This window comes from Pan paniscus, chromosome 3, assembly GCF_029289425.2.
Source record: "Pan paniscus chromosome 3, NHGRI_mPanPan1-v2.0_pri, whole genome shotgun sequence".
Classification (NCBI taxonomy): Eukaryota; Metazoa; Chordata; class Mammalia; order Primates; family Hominidae; genus Pan; species Pan paniscus.
Genome location: NC_073252.2, coordinates 18094809 through 18120609, shown reverse-complemented (window position 1 = coordinate 18120609; position 25801 = coordinate 18094809). Strand labels below are relative to the sequence as shown.

Here is a 25801-nt window from a genome sequence, read left to right as displayed (position 1 = left end):
TCCCCTTGTCTCCCTGCTCTGCTGGGATTAATCTTTCCCTTCTCTGTAATCCCTTAGTCCTTAGTTACTCCTTTATATTTATTGCATGCTGCTGTTTTATTCTGGTAATTTATGAATATTTTCTCACTCTGCCTCCTTACCAAGCCGCAAAACCCTTAAAGATAGATACCATCACTTTTTTAAATACTCCTAATATGTTAAGTAAGTACTGCTTGAGGGTTAGAAGAAAGGATAAGTGACCTTCATGAAGGTTCTCTCATCTAGGTTCGTGCACTTAACAAACCTATCGTGATATTTGGATAGATTTGTGGAGACATCAATCTGCAGGACAGAGCTGAGCTGTAATAGCTAGTCAGTAAATTTTTACTCTAGTAATATTTAGAAGACACCATTCCAGAAGAAAGTAAGCTGTCATCCAGAATTTGGAGTTAAATAGATGAGTTCAGATTTGACGGTGTCAAGTACATTAACTATTCCAAGTCCAAATCCTGTACCAGAGCCCAGTTTATCTGCGATACAGCTGACTTCTCCCTTTGAAAAGATGAACTTGGTGTTCCCTGAAACTCTTGACCTAAAGAATACTCTGTTAGCTCTCAAAAACATGTCAGTCTATGCCCTAACATTATTCTCCTCTTTCAGGAATTGAAGGATATGAGTAGCTGCTACTTATTTAGTTAATGCCATGAGGAAACTTCATGCATTAAATATTTAACTCTCCTGGATGGGGTTACAACTATAGCCTTAGGCATATCTTTCTGTTTGAAACCTATAAACCATACACTTGTCCAGTAATCTCACATGTTAAGCATTCTGAAGAAAAGAAAAATGGGTATTAACATGGAGAATCATGACAGAATTAGAACAATCCAAGAGTTAGTATGCAGTACAAGGTGATAGATCATAGGCCCTGGAGACTTCCATTTACTAGTTATGTGGCTTGGGTAAGTCATTTTACTTCTGTGAGCTTCAGTGAATAGTTGTTAGGACTGAATGTTGTATTGTAAAAAAAAAAAAAAAAAAAAAAAAAAAAAAAAAAAATCAAGCTTTTAGCACACTGCCTGGGTACGTAGCTACTGTTCTGTAAGTGATATTTTCAGACCTGTCTTGGTTGCACCAAAATTTGTTTCCTGTAAGAGTCGGCTAGGTAACATTCAAGTTTATTGTCCCTATGACAGAAATGAACATTGCATATCTCCAGTAATGCAAGTTTAAATTATTAGAGCTAGATACAATTTTACTTTTGTGAAGATTAGACTTATCAATAATCATTAATTTAAATCACAAATAATTATTTGGATTTCTGTGACTCCCAAAAGATTTCCATCTTTCACACTTTGCAAATGCACATACTCTGTAAACTTCCATTCAGATGGTGGAGATGGACTCTATCTTGGGGTCCATGGGATTACCAAAGTATTGAAAATAGGCTTAGATGCCTACGTAACCATTTCAGATTCCTCTTGCCCTTGTTCAACCCTCACCTGCATTAGTTTCCTAGTTTGATAGAGAAGAGGCCTTACTTATGATAAGCACTTCTCCTCCCACTTCTTTCTCTTTTCACCAAAACATGCGGCAAAACTAAGGCTTTGTATTTGTATAGAGCTCCATATGGTTTTTAAAGCATGCTAATTGGCTCTCATTAAATTGTCGCAACAACTCTATAAGATAAGCAGCGAAAGTGCCTTTTTTTTTTTCTTATGAAGAAAATGAGGCAAGAGGTTAAGGTTACTTGTCCAGGGTCATTATTATTGTGATTATTGTCAGAAATTGAGCCCAGGTCTTTACATTTTTTCCCCCAACTCTACTCTCAAGAGTACCACTGTATACATACTATTGCTGAGCTTTCATTAGAATCCAGGATAGAGATATATAAAGTCACTTTCTCAGATGACTTAACTGCTGCTGCTTTCAGCTTTCTAATCATTTTATGAAACAGAGAAGCCATGACATAAGAGTGATAAATCTGATGACATAGCATTTAGAATGGATTCCTGAGAAAACCACCATAAGAGATATAAACTAATAAACTGGATAGGGTGGGAGGAGAGTGGGATCACAAATCACTATAAAACAAAGGATTTTCATAACACAAGAAAAACATTATACTAATTGGCAAAGAACACATAAAAAGGGAACACAAATGGCTTCTAAAACATTAAAATATGCTTAACCTTATTCATAAGAGAAATGCAAATTAAAACAATGGTATGCCACTTTTTAACATCAGATTTTCAAAGATCTGTAAGTTTTATTATACATTATTGGTTAGAGTAAGAGGAATGAAAGACCTTTTCACACATTGTTGGTTAGACTGTAAAATGGTACAGTCTCCGAAGGGCACTTTGATAATATCAAAAATGTAAAAGCACCCTTTGACCCAGCTTTTCTACTCCTCGTCAGCTCTATAGATATACTTGAACACATGCAAGAATATTCAATGCATCATTGCTATTTTATGCAATAAATTAAAACAGCCAAAAATTCTGTCAATTGAGGACTGATAAAATCAATTATGATTTATCCATAAAGTAGAATTCTATTTAGCTGTTAAAAGAATTGAGTATTCATTGTACAAATATGAAACAGTATCCAAAATACATATTTTAAAGCAAGATACAGAACAGTATATAGAATGGTAGAATTGTGTACAAGGAGAGAGCTGAAACACAGATACCTACATATTTCAATGTGAGGGGACTATCTGAAGAATAGACAATAAAATGGTAACAATAGTTGCCCCAGAAGAGGGGCTTGGAGCACCGATAGATTTCTTTCCATTATATGACATTTTTCACTGATTTTTTTTTATTATTATACTTTAAGTTTTAGGGTACATGTGCACAACATGCAGGTTTCTTACATATGTATACATGTGCCATGCTGGTGTGCTGCACCCATTAACTCGTCATTTAGCATTAGGTATATCTCCTAAAGCTATCCCTCCCCCCTCCCCCCACCCCACAACAGTCCCCAGAGTGTGATGTTCCCCTTCCTGTGTCCATGTGTTCTCACTGTTCAATTCCCACCTATGAGTGAGAATATGCAGTGTTTTTTGTTCTTGCGATAGTTTACTGAGAATGATGATTTCCAATTTCATCCATGTCCCTACAAAGGACATGAACTCATCATTTTTTATGGCTGCATAGTATTCCATGGTGTATATGTGCCACATTTTCTTAATCCAGTCTATCATTGTTGGACATTTGGGTTGGTTCCAAGTCTTTGCTATCGTGAATAGTGCCGCAATAAACATACGTGTGCATATGTCTTTATAGCAGCATGATTTATAATCCTTTGGGTATATACCCAGTAATGGGATAGCTGGGTCAAATGGTATTTCCAGTTCTAGATCCCTGAGGAATCGCCACACTGACTTCCACAATGGTTGAACTAGTTTACAGTCCCACCAACAGTGTAAAAGTGTTCCTATTTCTCCACATCCTCTCCAGCACCTGTTGTTTCCTGACTTTTTAATGATCGCCATTCTAACTGGTGTGAGATGGTATCTTATTCTGGTTTTGATTTGCATTTCTCTGATGGCCAGTGATGGTGAGCATTTTTTCATGTGTTTTTTGGCTGCATAAATGTCTTCTTTTGAGAAGTGTCTGTTCATGTCCTTTGCCCACTTTTTGATGGGGTTGTTTTATTCTTGTAAATTTGTTTGAGTTCATTGTAGATTCTGGATATTAGCCCTTTGTCAGATGAGTAGGTTGTGAAAATTTTCTCCCATTTTGTAGGTTGCCTGTTCACTCTGATGGTAGTTTCTTTTGCTGTGCAGAAGCTCTTTAGTTTAATGAGATCCCATTTGTCAATTTTGGCTTTTGTTGCCATTGCTTTTGGTGTTTTAGACATGAAGTCCTTGCCCATGCCTATGTCCTGAATGGTAATGCCTAGGTTTTCTTCTAGGGTTTTTATGGTTTTAGGTCTAACGTTTAAGTCTTTAATCCATCTTGAATTAATTTTTGTATAAGGTGTAAGGAAGGGATCCAGTTTCAGCTTTCTCCATATGGCTAGCCAGTTTTCCCAGCACCATTTATTAAATAGGGAATCCCTTCCCCATTGCTTGTTTTTCTCAGGTTTGTCAAAGATCAGATAGTTGTAGATATGCGGCATTATTTCTGAGGGCTCTGTTCTGTTCCATTGATCTATATCTCTGTTTTGGTACCAGTACCATGCTGTTTTGGTTACTATAGCCTTGTAGTATAATTTGAAGTCAGGTAGCGTGATGCCTCCAGCTTTGTTCTTTTGGCTTAGGATTGACTTGGCGATGTGGGCTCTTTTTTGGTTCCATATGAACTTTAGTTTTTTCCAATTCTGTGAAGAAAGTCATTGGTAGCTTGATGGGGATGGCATTAAACCTATAAATTACCTTGGGCAGTATGGCCATTTTCATGATATTGATTCTTCCGTCCAGCTTTGTTCCATTGCTGGTGAGGAGCTGCGTTCCTTTGGAGGAGGAGAGGCGCTCTGCTTTTTACACTTTCCAGTTTTTCTGCTGTTTTTTCCCCATCTTTGTGGTTTTATCTACTTTTGGTCTTTGATGATGGTGATGTACAGATGGGTTTTTGGTGTGGATGTCCTTTCTGTTTGTTAGTTTTCCTTCTAACAGACAGGACCCTCTGCTGCAGGTCTGTTGGAGTTTGCTAGAGGTCCACTCCAGACCCTGTTTGCCTGGGTAACAGCAGCGGTGGCTGCAGAACAGCGGATTTTTGTGAACCGCGAATGCTGCTGTCTGATTGTTCCTCTGGAAATTTTGTCTCAGAGGAGTACCCGGCCGTGTGAGGTGTCAGTCTGCCCCAACTGGGGGGTGCCTCCCAGTTAGGCTGCTCGGGGGTCAGGAACCCACCTGAGGAGGCAGTCTGCCCGTTCTCAGATCTCCAGCTGCATGCTGGGAGAACCACTGCTCTCTTCAAAGCTGTCAGACAGGGACATTTAAGTCTGCAGAGGTTTCTGCTGTCTTTTTGTTTGTCTGTGCCCTGCCCCCAGAGGTGGAGCCTGCAGAGGCAGGCAGGCCTCCTTGAGCTGTGGTGGGCTCCACCCAGTTCAAGCTTCCCGGCTGCTTTGTTTACCTAAGCAAGCCTGGGCAATGGTGGGTGCCCCTCCCCCAGCCTCGCTGCTGCCTTGCAGTTTGATCTCAGACTGCTGTGCTAGCAATCAGTGAGATTCTGTGGGCGTAGGACCCTCCGAGCCAGGTGTGGGATATAATCTCCTGGTGTGCTGTTTTTTAAGCCCGTCGGAAAAGCGCAGTATTGGGGTGGGAGTGACCTGATTTTCCAGGTGCCGTCTGTCACCCCTTTCTTTGACTAGGAAAGGGAACTCCCTGACCCCTTGCACTTCCCGAGTGAGGCAATGCCTCGCCCTGCTTCGGCTCGCACACGGTGCACTGCACCCACTGTCCTGCGCCCACTGTCTGGCACTCCCTAGTGAGATGAACCCAGTACCTCAGATGGAAATGCAGAAATCACCCGTCTTCTGCGTCGCTCATGCTGGGAGCTGTAGACCGGAGCTGTTCCTATTTGGCCATCTTGGCTCCAGCCCTGTCTCTTCAAAAAAATTTAAAAATTATTTGGGTGTGGTGGCACACACTTGTAGTCTCAGCTACTCAGAAGGCTGAGGCAGAAGGATTGCTTGAGCACAGGAGTTGGAGGCTGCAGTGAGCCATGATGGTGCCACTGCACTCCAACCTGGGCCACAGAGCAAGACGCTGTCTCAAAAAGCAAACATCTAGAAAGATACTTTCTAGCTGTAATGTTCTAATGCCCCTGGTTCCAGCACTTCCTAACATAGCTGTATTCTAAGAATTCTGTAGAGCAGTACTTCCCAAACTTTGCATATCCACTGTTTTTTAAGTATATATGAATTAAATGTCAAGCTGTATATTAGTAAATTTAGGTTTTTTTCAAAACTGACATTTTCTTCCCATACATAAGTATAGTTTTGTGCACCTGTGGGATCTGTGTACCCAAATTTATAGTATACCATTCTAGAAAAGTTACTTAAGAAAACCGCCGTATGTTTTTGAAAAGGAAAATCATGTAGTTTATTAAAGTATTCTTCTCTGGTGAAAACACCTTAGTCAAATAGCAAACAAAACAAAATTTGTTTTTATTTGTGACCATGATTATTTGTTCTATGCCTTCATTTTATTTTTTGGAGTTTAATACTTACTATACTTGCCTACCAAGCTATCTTGATTAATATAATTGTGTTTTTATAGCTTGCCTTAGAGTTTCTCAAAAAGGTGTACATCAAACTTTTGCTTTGAAAATACAAGCAATACAAATATGAAGACTAGCAGTCCTTGGAGGAAGGAAATGGCTTTATCTGAGTTTTGCTAACTTGAAAAACAAAAATGAGGTCCCTGAGGACATTTTAATAATAATAATTAATGTAAATTTTTTCAAAATTCAGTTATGATTTCTAATATGTATGAAAATACTGTACTTTGGATCTCTTTGTCACATATACTTTAAATATATTTTTTAATCACATCCGTCTTAGCTTTTCAAAAAAGTGGTTTACTACTATTGATGCATACTAAGCTACCTGGTAGTTTGTCATTTTGTCTAGTATCTATTTATACAAATTGAAACTGTATTCTGTGGGACTGGGACTGTTTGGGGAGAATGCAGTTAGATGTGTTAGTGGTGGTAAAACAGGATATAACGGATTTAGCTTATTGAATGGCATATGAGTTGGTTGGTTGAGGTTGCAAGGACAGATCTACTGGAGTCTGGACGCTCCCATTTCCCAACTCTACCAAGTCACTTAAATATGAGACCCTGAACCTCATTGCTAATAGGAAGACTTGTAGAGCTACAGTTGGAGAAACTTTAGGAATGATGTAGTTCAAATGAACTAACCATAGTTAAATGTCAAGTGAATTAGAGAGCTGTTGAATAGTTTATAAACATAAGGATTCACATCTGAATATGTGGACTATAAGTAATATTTAAAACTAGGGATGGCGTATTCATTACACAGAGTGGACTAGCTCCCCTTTTGACTGTCACGTGTCTGTGATTCTGAAGAGTAGCACTCTGCTCCAGATGTTTCACAACAGGCTTTTTATAAATGTTTATTGAATTTTTGAGTAATTACTGTGTATTTAGCACTGTGCTTATCTTCACAGAGAAAAGCATGTTAGCATCCTTTCCTTCTGATCTAGAGGGGGTTATCAGACTATTAGACATGAAACAATAGTGGAGAACCCCAAATAGTTCACAATCCAATGCAATGTTTTACTGAGAGCAAGTTGAGAGATGTGAGATTGGATTAGGCATGGGTAAAGGTTTGGTTAAGCAGAGTGGTGAGCAAGGTTCCCTACGTGGGAACATTTAGGAACAGACAGGACTGTGCTCATGAACTTGTGGAATAAGACACCAGTCCAGAACAGAGGGTGTATATTAAAGAATAATGTTGAAGAGATCTGACCAACCTAATGTAAATCCAAATAAGCCAACTTTCCCATCAATGTAAAAAATTCTTGGAAATTTTTTTCAACAGAAAAAAACAACCAGAGTATCCTGTGGATGCCGCATGCTCCTCTGATGAGCTGGCCATAAGTTTAATTCCTGATGTTTTTCCAGCCTCATCAGAGAGCTTAGTAGACAAGCATAAGGAAAAGAGAAAGGGCTGTATTCCAGTTCCAGGCAGGTGACTGTATGACCTCAGGCATATTTGTACTTAACTCTCAGAGTCTTGATTTTATTGTTTACTATGAGGATAAGCATACCAACCTTACTTGGCTTTTGCAAAATTCAGATGAGACAATACATGTGAAGGTGGCTAGAACGTAATAGGCATTCAACAAATGTTGATCCCTTTTTTTTCTCAAAGTGGCTCTCATCCTGATCCACAAAAGGGCAAGTTAAAAGGGTGGAATCCTACCATGCTCACAAGGTTAAATAATTTCTGATGTATACTGATGTAATCCATATATGCAATGTTACTTTTTCAGTCATATGTAACTTCTCAAGTTACACAGGTTACATGGCATTATTCATTGTATTTAGTTCAGTAAGTAGGCGGGAGAGAAAACTGTTGTATTTTCAGGATAAATGCTTTATGTATGCTAAAATTTAGAGGTCCAAACACTACTACAACTAAATGTTCTTTTACAAGGTTGATAATTACTTTGAAATTAAAGTAAAACTAAAATGCCTTACACTTTTTCTTCCAGCATGCTACAAGTGAAAACTGATGAGAAACTGAATGTGTCTGATGAGAATACAGCAAGTTGCCCTTTGAGCCCCATTAAGATGTGCCTTAATCGTCCCATTGAATGGAATCTGAATTTGACAACAGCATCTCTAACGAGCTGTACAGTTCATAACCAAAATCTCAAAAGCGAAGAGAAATAGATTGCAGTTCTTCTTGCACTATCTTTATTTTGTATGTCAGTATTCCTTCTGAACAATAAGCATTTATCAATTGATCTTGAAGTATTTCTAGTCCTGTGATTTGTCTTTATATTAAATCATTAGCATTAATCATTTTGATTATATTCTTTATATGTTTTTTTTACATGTTTTACATCAGATCATTGTGGAATTTTGTAAACGGATTTTGATGTTTCTCTTTTAGTGGTATTATGTGAATTTTTTATGCCCTAAGTTTAAATACGTAATTGTCCCTAGTTTTATTTCTGTGCACAAAGTTTTAATATATAACACATTGTGATTTATAAAGCTAGTATTGTAAAGATTTGTGATGATAACCTGACCCATGAGCAGTTGTAAAACAGGTGGATACCAACTACCTCGAAGCAAATTGGTGAAAGAAAAGGCAAAGGTATCTCTTAGAAGTAAATCTCCTTCAACGTTATATATGTACAGAAGAAAAAAAGTTGATCATAGCTTTTTGTCAAGTAGCATGTTTCCCATTCACAGGAAAATGTGAGCTGATCAGTTCTTTCTCTGTATTTTAAATCTAAGTCTGTGGGCTTTAAGAGCAATGGCACAATTGCATGTTTACTGTTCAGCAAATCTGTGCCTCTTGGTAGAGAAGAATACTATGTGGTTTCTGTAAGTTACCAGTTTTGAATGAAAAATGGTAAATGGATTTACATCTGTTTTATTGTACCTTAGCCTTTTATTTTAAAGTTAAAGGGATGACTTTTAAAAGCAGGACATTCCCTACCTTTAACTCTAATAGTGCAAAGCACAGTTTCAGCAATGGCTACATGACTGTCTAAAAACTGAATACTCAGAATACTAAAGGTTTGGTGCTTAAATTTATTTTTCCCATGCCAGAGAAAGCAAGCTTTGGTATGGTAAACCACATGAGAACATGGCTCCTTTCTTTTTGGATAGCCTGGCCATGTGTGAATGGGATTTTAGTTTATTATGTTTCTAAGACTTTTCCTTACAGCACACTTAATGAACCTTTTCAGTCCTTCTCCCAACCCCCTGCAAATTGTCTTTAAAACAACAACACATAAGGAATCTGAAGCACAGGAGAACACAGAGCCAACAAACAGAATGAAGAACAATCATCTATTTTTAACTGACTTTCTATCATTACCATTTTTCCTTTTGCTTAATAACTATCTTGCTTTGAAACTTTTTGACTCCTTTTATAAGTTCTATGAGGCACATATGTATAGCAATTTGGTTCTAAAAACCAGTGATCTTACTTTAGCTCCATCTTAAAATTTCACCTTAAGTAAATGGCCTCTAGTAGATAAGCCTAAAAAAGCACAATTATTAAAACAGATCCATGTTAGGACATTTCTGAATAATAAAGAGAAAAGGTGTTTTGTTGGGTATTGCAGAAAAGAGGACCAATTTCATATAGTACAAGTTTCGTAAGTCAGGCCAAGTGTCAATTTCAAAAGACAAGAAATGAAATTGACAGTGAATAGTGCTCATAAATTGGTAGCGTATATAAAGAGAAGTTCCTGTCACATTATATTCCCACTAGAATTATTATCCACAGTAAATAAAATAAATATTATTTTGTTATGCCAAAAATATAGCGAGCAGCTTCATGGTTAATAATACATTTATGTTGACACCTCCCTAATCCAGGAAACATTCACAAACAAGGACTTCCATATACAAATAAATACTTTAGGAAGAGAGATTTCCCAGGCAGATATCACCAAAAATGTTTTCACTGTAGGAATCACAAAATAAGTTTTTGTCAAAATAACTGTTGTTGAACGTTATACTGGTCTTCCTCACTGGTGATTGATAAGCTCCTTTCTAGCCAGTTTGTGGTACTTCCTTCATTTTCCCTAGAAATGTTACTTGTTAAATGTGTCCTCAGGCGGTTTCATCTTTGTTGATTCTGCCCATCTAAGTCATAAGCTTCTCAAATGCAAGCTACTAGCTAGTTACACTTGTAAGTTTTCCATAATGACATGATTTTAAACATAAAGAGTTCATAAGAATCACTTGGAGAGACTATTATTTAAAAATGAGATTCCTAGGCCCACCTCAGATTGTGATAAATCTGTGTGACTGACTGATGCAGACTTTTTCTGGACTATAATAACTGATGCTGCCCTACTGCTTTAATACAGGCCAAAGTAACGTGGAAGCGCACAGCAGAAAATCTTCAGAAAGACATCAGGTTTGTTCTGATTTTGACAAGGGTAACTTCTTCTTTATTAAAGCAAATAACTGGACATAATCTTAAAGGATTCCACCTCCATCGTCTTTCCTAACTTAGATCTTCATTGAGAAATTGGGCAAGGTTAAGTTTACTTTTTTCTAGTGCTGCGGTTTTGGCTCGTCTTGGTAGTCTCATCTTCATTTCTGATTCTGGTTCTGGAACTTCATGATCACTAAATAGATGTTGAAAATACACGAATTTAGATACAAGCTTTAAAACCAGTTTATTTATAAATAAAACTTTTTTGTTTCTGACTCACATTCTATCAGTGTTTAATTGATAGCCTGATTCCATTGACTTAGCTTAAAACTAAAATCTCAATGTCAAAAAAACACTGACTTGGCTATCTAGCAAAGTGAATCAGGGAAAACCTAGCTAATGATTTTATATACTACAACAGAACCTGGTGTTATACAGGAAAAAAGCCACAAACTTGTAATGAAGCTTGTAATTAAACGAGGACCGTAACTGTCCAAAAGAGATTTCTTTGAAACTCACTCAAGAAGTGACAAAAAAATTAATTAAGTTCTCTTGATTTAAGCAATAAATTCCAAAAACATAGTAAAAAACAAGTTTCCCCCCAAAAAAGACAAATTTAATCAACAGTGTAAAACTATGTACTGAAAATACACACAATAATACAATTTTGCAAATGAATACAAGACAGCTACCAACTTTCAGCTCTAACAGTGGCTTGACTGACAGAAGCCAAAAATAAAACACTCTACCACACAATATTCCCAAATTATAGACAGAATTATTCTATCAGTATCTAAGTGTAGAGAACCCAAATATTATCAAAATCAAGAGTTTGCTAACTGAAGATCAAAGAGGAGTCACATCATGTAATTAGAAATTGAAACAACATATTAAAGATAGTACTAAAGACCATGCCAGCTAATAGGCAAAAGCAAACACGCCGTAAGAAGTCAAATGCTCTTGATGATGGAATTTTAGACTATATACCTAAGACAGCTATTTATAGTTTTCACTATCTTGTTATATATTCTCTCTCATTCACAAGAAAATTAGTTTTTTTCTACTTGTAGAAATAAAAAGTGAAGATAGGCCTCTATATATTCTAGACATGCATGACATACCTTTCAGAGTCGGCTTCAGCAGTCTGACACCTCCTGTTCGTCCTAGCTGAAACTGTCACTTTTCTCTGTCCTTGAAGACAGTATAATTCATTATCAGGATTTATTATCAGTTGCTTTTTGTTTTTAATCTAGTTTCTAGGCTAACTAAATCCTTTGTCTTCAACACAACAATCCTTTCAACACATGTATCTCCTACTTGTTCTAGCCATCTTGGTACCAGTTATCACTACCACAGAAAAAGGAACCCAAGCAAGATTAAAACTTAATTATTTTGTAAGCACTAATAATGAGTAAGGGAAAATAACGAAATTTCAAGCAAGTTAAAAGAAGGCAAATTTTAGTTCAATGTATTTGAGGACAGTATATGAAAAATGTGTTATAATGAAGCACCTCTATTATTGCTATAGCACAAAGTCTGTGGAGACTAATGAAAATTAAGGGTTAGAAAGGTAGGTTAGGTGCATAAACAGGTGCTAAAGAAACAACTTTTTTTTTCTTGGAAGGTGATAAAACATAGTAAGGTAATAATGGCTTCTTGTAAAATAACATACATGACCAATTCAAATGTGTTCTAAAATATATTTCATTGTAAAAACTAGAACCTTTATATACTGGGGATTATAAGATTCTACTTACTAGAAATTTACAAGGTTAAGGAGTAAGACAAAGTTTGGCTTGTGATGTTTCTCATTTATAAGAAATAAAACAATATGAATACATGAAGTTTGGTCTATTAAAAAGGATGGTGTTCTCATGGTGTGATATACCACAAAAAAAATCTGATCAAAACCAAACTGTTCAATGTGACAGTCTGTTTGAAAATTATATACTCTACTTCATTCATGTTACACTTTTTTCTACTCCTTACCTGCTTTTACTAATGCATTTATCCCCAAGAAAACATCCAACAATATGGGACTAATTTGGAACAATATCCAGCAATTGGTATTTAAATAATTTACTGGTTACAAAACAATATTATGACCAGACTCCATTTTAGAAAAAAATAAATCTGCATCGAAAAGGGCCTTAAAAAATAGATTTCTAAAATCAAAATCATGGTTGGCTCATGGGTGGGATTATTAGTGTTCCTTATAGTAGTTTGCCTGGATGTACTTTCTGATTCTTCTGTAATAAGCATGCATTGCTTTTGTAATGAGGAAATAATAAAACAATAAAAAGATCTTGAATTTCAGATTTTTTTCCAAGTGACCCCCTAATAGTCAGCATTTACTTTGCCAACAGATCCCCTATTGTTGGATAGCCCTTGGGAAATAAGTTGGGAAAATATGAAATAAGATGGGACTAGAAGGAAAACAAAGCCCAGAAAAATACTACAGGGATTTTAAAAAAATGCGTAGTTATAGGAAGGATAGAACACAAATAACTAATATAAAACCATCATTTAACCAAATCTTAATTTAACCCAAATTGTCTTTTGTAATATCTTTTGCATCATACTTCTTTCAATCTAAAGCACCAAGAGCAACACTGATTTTATAATCTTTAGACACAAGGCAAAAACTGACATCCACGGAAAGAATTAAAAAGAAAGGATACCAAAGACATTTTTAAAAAATCTTTATCCCTAAGGAAACAAAGATAAGAAAACTTGCAAAAGAAGTATTTTTCATTGGAAGATAAAATTTAAAACTTTTATCATAAAGATGGTCAATCCACACACTACCTCTGTTAGTCTTTAGCTGAGTAGACTTTGATGCTTGGGTTGCTTTTACACCCCTGAGTGGAGTCATATATACTTCTTTATTCTTTTCTATTAAAGGGAATAATACAACAATATAAATAAGATAACCTCATGAAATATTTTAAATTGTCTTTTTAAGACCAGTTTTTACAAAACTGAAATGACACAGTCCTTCTAGCAGCTAGTGAAAAGTTATAAATCACCCTTTCGAAAATCTGAATATTGGAAAAAGAAGCAAAACTCTTAAAAAGATGGTCATATGTTGAGAAATGCATGCCAAAAAACACTTGAAAAGCAGAATAAACATTTATCAGTAATGCTCTTTCCCAAGAGGATTAATTAGAAAAAAATTTTCATTCATTTCTGATGACCAACCAAACATGTTGGAGTAGAAAAAAATATGTCTCAGTAAAGATGGAAAAAAAAAAAAAACAGAACCTTATAAATATTCTGGTCAGTATGTCATTACCATCTTCATTTTGGAAAGTAGTTGTAGTCAAGGTGGCATCCTGTGCTGCTTCAGCTTGGTCACCAAATTCTTTATTTCCTTTTTCTAACTGAATCTTGATTTTCTCCAAAGCTCTCAGACATGTCCTATCTTTTACTTGCTATAAAAGAAAACATTATTAACATTTTGTAAACACCGCATTCCCTAATCTTTGAAAATAGTACCAATACATATCAAGTTGTTTAAAAACACTAAATTATATGAAATTTATGAAGAAAATACTTCAAATAAGTCACAATATGCTAACATATGTATAATCTAATACAACCATGTAAATTCTACATGTATAAATATAAACACAAACTAATTTAGAGTAATGAGAAACTACTTTACCTCCAGAATCTCATTCAATAGAACCAGAAGATCTTTTGCAAGATGGCTACTGAGTTCTAAAGAACTCAAGGCTTTTGTATAGACTCGAATTTCTGGCGAACACGGACTTGTTAAGATCTCATTGCAAATTTTCATAGCCAAATTGTCATGTACTGTTAAGGCCTAAAAAATTAAGAGAAAATTCTCTGTAAATTGAAGATGATTATGATTATTATATAGTCTTACACATCTAACAAATATTTCCAACTAATTTTCTTGCCATAATCCCAAATATAAAATGTCTAAAACCAAATTTAACATCCCCCCCTACCCCCAAAATAAGCTCCCCTTCTTGACTTCTTGTTGTGGATGTTGTGATATAGGGCCCAGTTCCACTCCCTTTAGGAAAGATGCACTCATCCCCCAGTTGCTGCATGTTTTGGAGGGTAAAAGTTCCCAGCTGCAGTACTGATCCAGGCTGACGATGGTGGACTTTGGTGGACCTTGTCCAAGATCATACCTCTTCTCCCAAAGATTTGTCCAAATCCAATGACTGGCCCGTGCACAAGTACAGTGTCTCAGCTTGTCTCCATTCTGGACAACTCAAAGGAACATCCCAGTTCCGGAACTCCCTATGGGATTGGCTGGGGCCTTTGTTTGCATAGCAGTAGTTGAACTTAGGGCTATGCCCCAATCTACTTTTCCCTTACTCTTCCAAGCTGCTGATCATGAGAGTACTCCCCAATTAAACTATGTCAACAGCTCCTTTGAAGTCTGCTGTTACACATACTTAGAGTTTTCCTGGACTCCTCCATCTCCCTTGCCTCTCAAGCTCTTTCTTTTAGATTCTTGTACCCATAATTCTTTATTAGGTCAATTTCTATTCTTTCTACTTTCTACTATTACTTTCTAGTACTTTTTCTACAAGCGAATTATACAGATTTTCAGCTGCTTTCTTTATAAATATTCTTTTCTTTCTGCTCACCAATTCATCTCATATAACCACCACTGACCACCAAATTAATCTTTCCAATAAGTGGTTTTCATGACATTAACCCTTTCATCATAAGCCCTGCATAATTATCCATTGCACATAAGGCCAACTCCAAATTCCCTACATTGGCCTTTAAAGCAATCTATAGAGTAAGTTGGGACCGACTCATATTCAGAGAAGGACTGTGTGGTAGATAGAGCTCCCTCTCCCCTCTCCCCTCTCCCCTCTCCCCTCTCCCCTCCCCCCTCCCCCGTCTCCCCTCTCCCCTCTCCCCTCTCCCCTCTTTCCACGGTCTCCCTCTGATGCCGAGCCGAAGCTGGACGGTACTGCTGCCATCTCAGCTCACTGCAACCTCCCTGCCCGATTCTCCTGCCTCAGCCTGCCGAGTGCCTGCGATTGCAGGCGTGCGCCGCCACGCCTGACTGGTTTTCGAATTTTTTTGGTGGAGACGGGGTTTCGATGTGTCAGCTGGGCTGGTCTCCAGCTCCTAACCGCGAGTGATCCGCCAGCCTCGGCCTCCCGAGGTGCCGGGATTGCAGATGGAGTCTCGTTAACTCAGTGCTCAATGGCGCCCAGGCTGGAGTGCAGTGGCGTGATCTCGGCTGCTACAACCACCTCCCAGCCGCCTGCCTTGGCCTCCCTAAGTGCCGAGATTGCAGCCTCTGCCTGGCAGCCACCCCGTCTGGGAAGTGAGGAGCGTCTCCGCCTGACTGCCCATCGTCTGGGATGTGAGGAGCCCCTCTGCCTGGCTGCCCAGTCTGGAAAGTGAGGAGCGTCTCTGCCCGGCCGCCATCCCATCTAGGAAGTGAGGAGCGCCTCTTCCCGGCCGCCATCACATCTGGGAAGTGAGGAGCGTCTCTGCCCGGCCGCCCATCGTCTGAGATGTGGGGAGCACCTCTGCCCTGCCGCCCCGTCCGGGATGTGAGGAGTGTCTCTGCCCGGCCGCCCTGTCTGAGAAGTGAGGAGACCCTCTGCCTGGCAACCGCCCCGTCTGAGAAGTGAGGAGCCCCTCCGCCCGGCAGCCACCCCGTCTGAGAAGTGAGGAGCGTCCTCCCTCCTCATCTGGGAGGGAGGTGGGGGGGTCAGCCCCCCGCCTGGCCAGCCGCCCCGTCCGGGAGGTGAGGGGCACCTCTGCCCGGCTGCCCCTACCGGGAAGTGAGGAGCCCCTCTGCCCGGCCAGCCGCCTCGTCCGGGAGGGAGGTGGGGGGGTCAGCCCCCCGCCTGGCCAGCCGCCCCGTCCGGGAGGCGAGGGGTGCCTCTGCCCGGCCGCCCCTACTGGGAAGTGAGGAGCCCCTCTGCCCGGCCAGCCGCCCCGTCCGGGAGGGAGGTGGGGGGGTCAGCCCCCCTCCCGGCCAGCCGCCCCATCCGGGAGGGAGGTGAGGGGGTCAGCCCCCCGCCCGGCCAGCCGCCCCGTCCAGGAGGGAGGTGGGGGGATCAGCCCCCTGCCTGGCCAGCCGCCCTGTCCAGTAGGTGGGGGGGGCGCCTCTGCCCGGCCGCCCCTACTGGGAAGTGAGGAGCCCCTCTGCCCGGCCAGCCGCTCTGTCTGGGAGGGAGGTGGGGGGGTCAGCCCCCAGCCCGGCCAGCCGCCCCGTCCGGGAGGGAGGTGGGGGGGTTAGCCCCCCGCCTGGCCAGCCGCCCCATCCGGGAGGTGAGGGGCGCCTCTGCCCGGCCGCCCCTTCTGGGAAGTGAGGAGCCCCTCTGCCTGGCCAGCCGCCCCGTCCGGGAGGGAGGTGGGGGGGTCAGCCCCCCGCCCGGCCAGCCGCCCCGTCCGGGAGGGAGGTGGGGGGGTCAGCCCCCCGCCCGGCCAGCCGCCCCGTCCGGGAGGGAGGTGGGGGGTCAGCCCCCCGCCTGGCCAGCCGCCCCGTCCGGGAGGGAGGTGGGGGGGTCAGCCCCCCGCCCGGCCAGCCGCCCCGTCCGGGAGGGAGGTGGGGGGGTCATCCCCCCGCCCGGCCAGCCGCCCCGTCCGGGAGGGAGGTGGGGGGGTCAGCCCCCCGCCCGGCCAGCCGCCCCGTCCGGGAGGGAGGTGGGGGGGTCAGCCCCCCGCCCGGCCAGCCGCCCCGTCCGGGAGGGAGGTGGGGGGTCAGCCCCCCGCCCGGCCAGCCGCCCCGTCCGGGAGGGAGGTGGGCGGTCAGCCCCCCGCCCGGCCAGCCGCCCCGTCCGGGAGGGAGGTGGGGGGGTCAGCCCCCCGCCCGGCCAGCCGCCCCGTCCGGGAGGGAGGTGGGGGGATCAGCCCCCCGCCCGGCCAGCCGCCCTGTCCGGGAGGTGAGGGGCGCCTCTGCCCGGCCGCCCCTACAGGGAAGTGAGGAGCCCCTCTGCCCGGCCAGCCGCCGCCTCCGGGAGGGAGGTGGGGGGGTCAGCCCCCCGCCGGGCCAGCCGCCCCGTCGGGGAAGTGAGGGGCACCTCTGCCCGGCCGCCCCTACTGGGAAGTGAGGAGCCCCTCTGCCCGGCCAGCCGCCCTGTCCGGGAGGGAGGTGGGGGGTCAGCCCCCCGCCCGGCCAGCCGCCCCGTCCGGGAGGGAGGTGGGGGGGGTCAGCCCCCCGCCCGGCCAGCCGCCCCGTCCGGGAGGTGAGGAGCGCTTCTGCCCGGCCGCCCCTACTGGGAAGTGAGGAGCTCCTCTGCCCGGCCACCACCCCATCTGGGAGGTGTACTCAACAGCTCATTGAGAACGGGCCATGAAGACAATGGCGGTTTTGTGGAATAGAAAGGGGGGAAAGGTGGGGAAAAGATTGAGAAATCGGATGGTTGCTGTGTCTGTGTAGAAAGAGGTAGACATGGGAGACTTTTCATTTTGTTCTGTACTAAGAAAAATTCTTCTGCCTTGGGATCCTGTTGATCTGTGACCTTACCCCCAACCCTGTGCTCTCTGAAACATGTGCTGTATCCACTCAGGGTTGAATGGATTAAGGGCGGTGCAAGATGTGCTTTGTTAAACAGATGCTTGAAGGCAGCATGTTCGTTAAGAGTCATCACCACTCCTTAATCTCAAGTACCCAGGGACACAAACACTGCGGAAGGCCGCAGGGTCCTCTGCCTAGGAAAACCAGAGAACTTTGTTCACTTGTTTATCTGCTGACCTTCCCTCCACTATTGTCCTGTGACCCTGCCAAATCCCCCTCTGCGAGAAACACCCAAGAATGATCAATTAAAAAGAAAAAAAAAAAAAAAAAAAGACTAAAAAAAAAAAAAAAAAAAAATAAAGCAATCTATAATCTACCCCCAATGTTGTGCCCTAACAGTCCTATTCAGGATCCTTAGCCAAAGTCATCTTTCTACAGTTCCCCAATATTTGCATAACCATCTACATATATCACCTTTACTAAAACATCCTTCCTCTTCCCAAAGCACTCCCCAAATACCAACAAGGCCTAACTGAATTTTGGTCAATGAGTTTTAAAACTAATGCTGTACTCATCATTCCTACCACATGACTCTTGCCCTTGTCTCAAGTCATGAAGTGCTTAATAGCCCTATTACTGACCCTTACCTAATTTTGCCTAATATCCTTTGTAATCTTATCTTTCCAATAATATACAACATATGAATTGAACAGAGTAGCTTATCACTAAATATCAAATAAAATAGAGTAATACTTTCAACTTAATCTGTTAGCATCTGAAATCACTAATACATTAAATTTCAAAAATGGTAACAAGTTTGACCAAATGCCATTAAAGGATTAAAACAACCCAGCTTAAGTTCAGTCTGTGAGTCAGTGTGCAATTGATTTATCTTCTTTGAATTAAAAGCCAAAAAAGCTTGAGGTGAGTTCTAGTCTTTGAATTCTCCTTTCTTGTGCCAGAAGCATAGCAGGTAAGCCAACATTTGAAGACTCTGTGAGTCCTAGATAACGTAGGTTATTACTTCAGATTAACAGTCAGTACTAGGTGGGCATGGTGTGGGTGGTGGATTTTTAGTAATTTCTTTTCAGTAGCAAAAATGTTAGCATTGATTACTTCTGTTTTCATATGATTTCTCCACATTTCCCAAGGTCATGTTTTTTCGTGCTTTGTGGTATATGCTTGAGACAGAAGTCTAAAGACCAAAATGCAGTTCCTCAGTATTTCAAGGGATCTTTGAGAGAGATTATTTTACCAAAACAGTGATCTGCATGCAGTTACCACAGTCACTCACCTGATAATCTTGGGAAGTCTTGGCCTGAGGATTTAATCCACTTGGTCTTGTCAAATCTACAAGTAACTCAGCAACATTTGTGATATCAATTTCAGCTAAAGGAGAAGATGCAGGGGCATTGGCCAGTGTTTGCAGGGTTGGAAGAAAAGCTTCTTCAAAGCATTCCTGATTAGTCCTATTGAGAAACAAATTCAAAGTATGTTGGCAGAACATTATTTGATGAGAGAAAAAGTATGAAATTCAAAACTACTATGTAGGAAATTCACTCATTAAGTGCATTTTCATCTAGGAAAGAGCCAAAAATTCAGATAGATAAAATCTGTATCGTTCTTGTCATTTCATCATTTATCTACTAAAGACAGAAAAAGTATCAACAACAAAATGTCATTATAGATACAATTCATGAGGGACCTGAATTTGATGTCAAGTCAGATTTTTGATTTATCAGTATGACTCAATACCTGCTTGCATAAGCAAACACGGGGAAGAACACGCCTAGGCAATGTCGAAGTCGAACATCCTCTTCAGTCACAGGATTGTACCATAACAAAATAAGACGAGAAAGAATCCTGCTGCTGACCAAAAGCCCAGAGAACATCAGCTTGGCTAGTCCTTCTGCAGCTCCAGTCCTAAGTTCAGATACCTAACAAAGATGACATTCATTAGAAGAAATTTATTTGTATCTCCTTTTTAAGCCTCACAATGTAGCCGGTCCTACAGTATTTTTACACGAACCATCCAAAAACCATTCGAGTTATTACAAATTCTTTAAAGGCAAATAAAAAGACTGTTTCTTCAAAGCTAGAATAACAATTTTAGACAAATCTAAAAGACTAGGAGACTAGACAAATGCTTAGTCTAGCCATGAAAAATTCAATTATCTTAAAATTTTTTAGAAGAACCAAAAGGCCTTTTATAACTGTTGGAAAAAAAGAGCAAAACATATATTTAAATGCTTAGGGTTTCTAAGACATAGAAAACCCTGGCCCCTGGTATTAGAGGAAGGTGCCTATCTATAAGCAAAAGCTCCATATGTAGGAGTGCAATTTGTCTGAATAATGGATAGAATGTGAACAGAAGGTGTTGAAGCAGAAGGCATTCCTAGAAAAAGTAAACAGAAGTCTAGAGAAGACAAAGGAAAAGACAACTGGATGTACACAGGCAAAACAATGAAGCTGGACCTTAGACCATATACAAATGTTAACTGAAAATGCATCAACAGCCTAAATATAAAAGCTAAAGCCAGAAAACTCTCAGAAGAAAACAGGGATAAATCTTCATGACTTGGACTTAGCACTGGATTCTTAGGACACCAAAAGCAGAAGCAACAAAAGAAAAAAATGAGTGTATCTCCAAAATTAAAAATGTTTAATACATCTAAGTATATTAACAAGAAAGTAAAAAGACAACCTGTAAAATAAAAGTTACAAATTATACCTGATAAGGATCTGCTACCCAAACTACATAAAGAACTCTATAAAGACAACCAACCCAACTTAAAAATGGGCAAAGGACTTGAACAGACATTTATCCAAACAAAATATACAAATGGCCAAGAAGCAGATGAAAAGATACTCAACATCACTAGTCATTAAGGAAATGCAAATCAAAACCACAATGAAGTAGCACTTCATATATACTAGGATAGCTATAATGTTTTAAAAAATAGAACCTAAGTGTCAATAAGGATGTGGAGAAATGGAAAACCTTCTACACTGAAGATGGAAATTTAAAATGGTTCAATCACTGTGGAAAACAGTTTGTCAAGTTCCCAAAAAGTTAAATGACTGAGCAACACAATTCCTAGGTATACAGATACCCAAAAGAATTGAAACAGATACTCAAACAAATACATACACATGCCATGTTCATAGTAAGCAGCACTATTCACAATAGCCAAAAGGTAGAAACAGCCCGACTGTCCTTCAATGGATGAATGCATAAACAAATCACCATATATACATAAAATGGAGTATTCGGCTACAAAAAGGAATGGAGTACTGATACAAGATACCATGTGGATGAATCTCGAAAATGTTATGCTAAATTTAAAAAGCTAAACAGAGGTCACATACTGTATGATTCCACTTACACGAAATATCCAGAACAGTTAAATCCATAGAAACAGACTGCGGATTGGTTGCTGTCAGGGCTGGCAGAAGGGGGAATGAGGAGCAACTGCTTAATGAGTAGTTTCCTTTTGGGATGATGACAATGTTTTAAATTAGATGATAAAGGTGGTAGTTGCCTTTCATTTTGAATGTACTAAATGCCAATGAATTGTTCACATTAACAGTATTAGTTTGGGCCAGGCACGAGGGCTCACACTTGTAATCCCAGCACTCTGGGAGGCTGAGGCAGGAGGATCACTTGAGGCCAGGAGTTCAAGACCAGCCTGGGCAACAGAGCAAGACCCTGTCTCTACAAAAAATTTAAAAATCAGCGGGCATGGCGGCACATGCCTGTCATTCCAGCTATTCAGGAGGATTGCTTGAACCCAGCAGGTGAGGGGTCAGTGAACTATGATCACGCCACTGCACTCCAGCCTGATGACAGAGCAAGACCCTATCTCAAAAAAATAAAATTGTTAAGTTTTGTTATATCACTTCTAACTCAATGAAAAACTACAATCAGTATAAAAAATTTTTAATCAGTTGGTTTACATGTGTGCTACAAAAATAGTAGTTCAAGAGTACTTAAAAGAGATCCAATCCCATACCCTATCTTACATCTTCTACCCACCCAATATAAAATTATTCTAAACTATTTCTTAAAAGTCTTGGGGATAAATCTTAGAGTCTCTATATCACAAATACAACATAAAGAAATAAAAAATTAATAACAACCCACTTTAATAATCACTTCATTTTTGTTTATACTTCATTTCTTTGCATATACAATTTGATAGTGAGAAATTAGGTATGATAGTGAAAGTTAGGATTTAATTAAGATATTTAAAAAGTAAAATAAAAAATGTCTATCCAAATTTAAAATCCAGTAGGAAAAATAAGATATAAAGAGCATAAGGGAGAGGAACATCACACACTGGGACCTATCAGGGGATAGGGGGGTAGGGGAGGGATAGCGTTAGGAGAAATACCTAATGTAGATGGGTTGATGGGTGCAGCAAACCACCATGGCACATGTATACCTATGTAACAAACCTGTATGTTCTGCACATGTATCACAGGACTTAAAGTATAATAAATTTAAAAAATAATAATAATAAACACATGCTGAAAATGACATTTCATAATCACAGGACTGGATTATTTCTTACCTCACTATCTAAGAAATCAGAAAGGAGTTTCAGAACATTCTTAGCTGTAGCAGTCTCTTCAACTTCTTTTGATTCTTGCTCATCATCACTGTTTATTTCTGTACCTTCACAATGAAGTGTTTTGATTTTTTTAGTTTTAAATGGTTCAATCCCGAATGTCATCAGTTGGTCAAAGATTGCCTTTAAAGCACTTATTTTTATTGTGACATCATCAATTTGCAAAACCTAAATCAAGATATTCCCCACCAAAAAAAGTAAATTCAGTAAACTGTTTTGTTTCTGTTTACATAAAATTAATATGTATCTTGTTTTTTTCTTAGTCAAATTTTAATGACAGTGTCAAGTCTAAAGAAAACATCACTTTTCAAAAATACAGTTAAAATTTCAATTTAAAAAAATGTTATTTTTATTTATTTGAACCATAACATATAATAGAGCTATATACTTTAAGAAAAAGTTAATCTTCACAGTCAATAAAAATTTCTGGAGTTGGAGTCAGGCTGAATTATATTATTTGTTCCTTTTATTTAAAAAAGAATCAACAATGCCTTCAACTATGATTTTATTTTTTTAAGATCCAGAAAAACTGTTCAATTATGTTGAAAGTGTTCTAGCCCATCTGTCAAGAGAAAAACATTACATTCTAAGCAATGAAAGGCATTCATTAGAACAGTATTCTTCTAGGTTATCAAGTTTCATTTTTCTCTCATTAGCTCAATGAATTTAGAATTCCTTAACAGTAAACTCAGTTTTCAACTAGACTCCTTTATGAAAACAGGTAAACCACGAAACACAGCACTTTGTATGAGTCTATCTTAAGTTTAAAAATGCCCACCAAATTTCAAAGCCATGAAAAAAATACAGAGCTCAGTATTTATATTACAAAAACTATATATATATAGTGAGAAATTAGGTATGATAGTGAAAGTTAGGATTTAATTAAGATATTAAAAAAGTAAAATAAAAATGTCTATCCAAATTTAAAATCCAGTAGGAAAAATAAGATATATATAACAACAACAACAACAACAACAACAACAAATATATATATATATATATATTTTTTTTGAGATGGAGTGTCACTCTATTGCCCAGCCTGGAGCATAATGGCGCAATCTCAGCTCACTGCAACCTCCACCTCCCGGGTTCAAGCGATTCTCCTGCCTCAGCCTCCTGAGCAGCTGGGATTACAGGCACATACCACCACGCCTGGTTAATTTTTGTATTTTTAGTAGATGGGGGTTTCTCCTGCCTCAGCCTCCTGAGTAGCTGGGATTACAGGCACATACCACCATGCCTGGCTAATTTTTGTATTTTTAGTAGAGATGGGGGTTTCACCACATTGGTCAACCTGGTCTCAAACTCCTGATCTCATGATCAACCTGCCTCAGCCTCCCAAAGTGCTGGGATTACGGGTGTGTGCCAATTTACTATATTCTTTAATGTAATTAAATTTAGGTAATTGGTAAAATAACTTGGCTCTATAACTTGGCTTTTAGAACAAATAAATATCACCTGTAAATAATGAATTGAGAAAAATGGCTCAATTTTTCAAAACTTTTAAAGAAATTTCAAGAACACTTCCTGATTGCCAGAAATGGTCCATTATAAATCCAGAATGGTCCATTATGAAGCAACACAGGACAGTTGGGTCATTCTATCATCTTTAAAATATTATCTTCACTTGCTTTCCAGGAAATCACACCATTCCTCTTTTACTGTCCAATTCACCTTAGCCCCTACTGGTTCCTCTTCATCTCCCCTACCTTTATCTGAGGCTTAGGGTCCTATAAAGTTGACCCTACACTCATTCAGTCTATACTCATTCCTCAGGCAACATCCTATCTCTAAGCGTTGCATACTATCAGATACTACCAAAAGAATAAAGACTTCCATCTCACCATCTTGGACCTCTCCCCTATACTCCAAACTCATATATAAATGCCTATTCAATATATCCACTTGTACCTTAAACTGTAAACTTATCATGCCCAATATTGAACTCCTTATTTCATCCTATCTGCTATAAAACCTGCTCCTCTGCTTTCCCCATCATAGGAAAACGCAAATTCATCCATCCAGTTATTCTGGCGCAAATCTTTAAATTATCCTCCATTTTTCTCTCACATACCACGTCAGATTCATTAGCAAATCTTAGACTTTATTTTCAAACTTAGATTACCATCCTGCTCACAACCTCAGTAACCACAACCCTCGTCCAAACCATCGCCATCGCTTTCCTAGATTATCAAATACCCTCCTTATTAGTATCCCTGCTTCCATACTTGTACCCCTACTTAATACTAGGGATCTGCAAACAGCTCAAATCCATTCAACCACCTGTTTTTGCATAGCCTGCAAGTTAGGAAGTTTTGCATTTTCAAATGGTTAAAAAAAATGTATTACATGTGAAAATTATATGAAATTCAAATTTCAGTGTCCATAAAGTTTTACTGGACTACAGCCATACTAATTCATTTATGTATTATCTACAGCTGTCTTCACACTACAAAAGCAAAGCCGAGGAGTTCAGACAGATCATATGGCCCACAAAAATCTAAAAATATTTACTCTCTGGCCCTGTACACAAAAGGTTTGCCAGGCCCTCCCTGGTCTACACCACTTTATGCCCAGTCAGATCATAACAATCTTCTACTCAAAGCCCTCGAATTCCTTTCCATCTCATTTATAGTGAAAACTGACATCTTTACAGTCTATAAGGTCCTAGAAGACATGGACATCCTGCTGCCAGCAAACCCTTTTTCCTATTATTCTTCCCTTTGCTCAATCTTTCCTAGCCATGTGTTCTCTTATTCCTTGAACACACCCAAAGCCCTACACCCCAGTGCCTATTCCCCTGTTCTTGCCTCTCCTTGGAAACCCAAATAACCACGTGGTTCGCTCTTGTACTTCCTTCTGGTATTTGCTCAAATGTCAACTTATTAGTGAGGTCTTTCTCAACCAAACAGTTCCCTCTCCTCCTTCCCACTGCTTAGTCCCCTTCTCTGCTTTATTTTTCTCTATCTGATACATTGTATACTTATTTTTCACTGTGTGTTTCCCCTTCTAGAATGTAAGCTCCATTAAGACAACACATTTTATCTTGTTTTATTCACTACCTACCTACTTTATTTCTTCTAAGTCTAGAACA

General features: G+C 40.0%; 2 protein-coding genes across 8 annotated transcripts in view; one reads left to right on the top strand and one right to left on the bottom strand.

Moving 5' to 3' along the window:
* LCORL (ligand dependent nuclear receptor corepressor like) overlaps positions 1 to 12904 on the top strand; it is a 185293-nt gene extending 172389 nt beyond the window's left edge. For 5 of the 7 annotated variants that reach the window (XM_034958348.4, XM_063603739.1, XM_055111233.2 and 2 more), the window contains one exon: positions 8183 to 12904. In XM_034958348.4, the coding sequence (XP_034814239.2) occupies positions 8183 to 8196 (14 nt within the window). In that variant the 3' untranslated portion in view covers positions 8197 to 12904. The remainder of the gene's footprint in view (positions 1 to 8182) is intronic. The other 2 variants (XM_003826818.7, XM_034958359.4) reach the window with 1 other exon arrangement.
* NCAPG (non-SMC condensin I complex subunit G) overlaps positions 1005 to 25801 on the bottom strand; it is a 45360-nt gene continuing 20563 nt past the window's right edge. The window contains exons 14-21 of the mRNA XM_008952160.5: positions 22651 to 22875; positions 19832 to 20013; positions 19371 to 19545; positions 14267 to 14428; positions 13895 to 14033; positions 13408 to 13494; positions 11721 to 11790; positions 1005 to 10792 (exon numbers count right to left, since the gene is read on the bottom strand). Coding sequence (XP_008950408.2) covers positions 10669 to 10792; positions 11721 to 11790; positions 13408 to 13494; positions 13895 to 14033; positions 14267 to 14428; positions 19371 to 19545; positions 19832 to 20013; positions 22651 to 22875 — 1164 coding nt within the window. The 3' untranslated portion in view covers positions 1005 to 10668. The remainder of the gene's footprint in view (positions 10793 to 11720; positions 11791 to 13407; positions 13495 to 13894; positions 14034 to 14266; positions 14429 to 19370; positions 19546 to 19831; positions 20014 to 22650; positions 22876 to 25801) is intronic.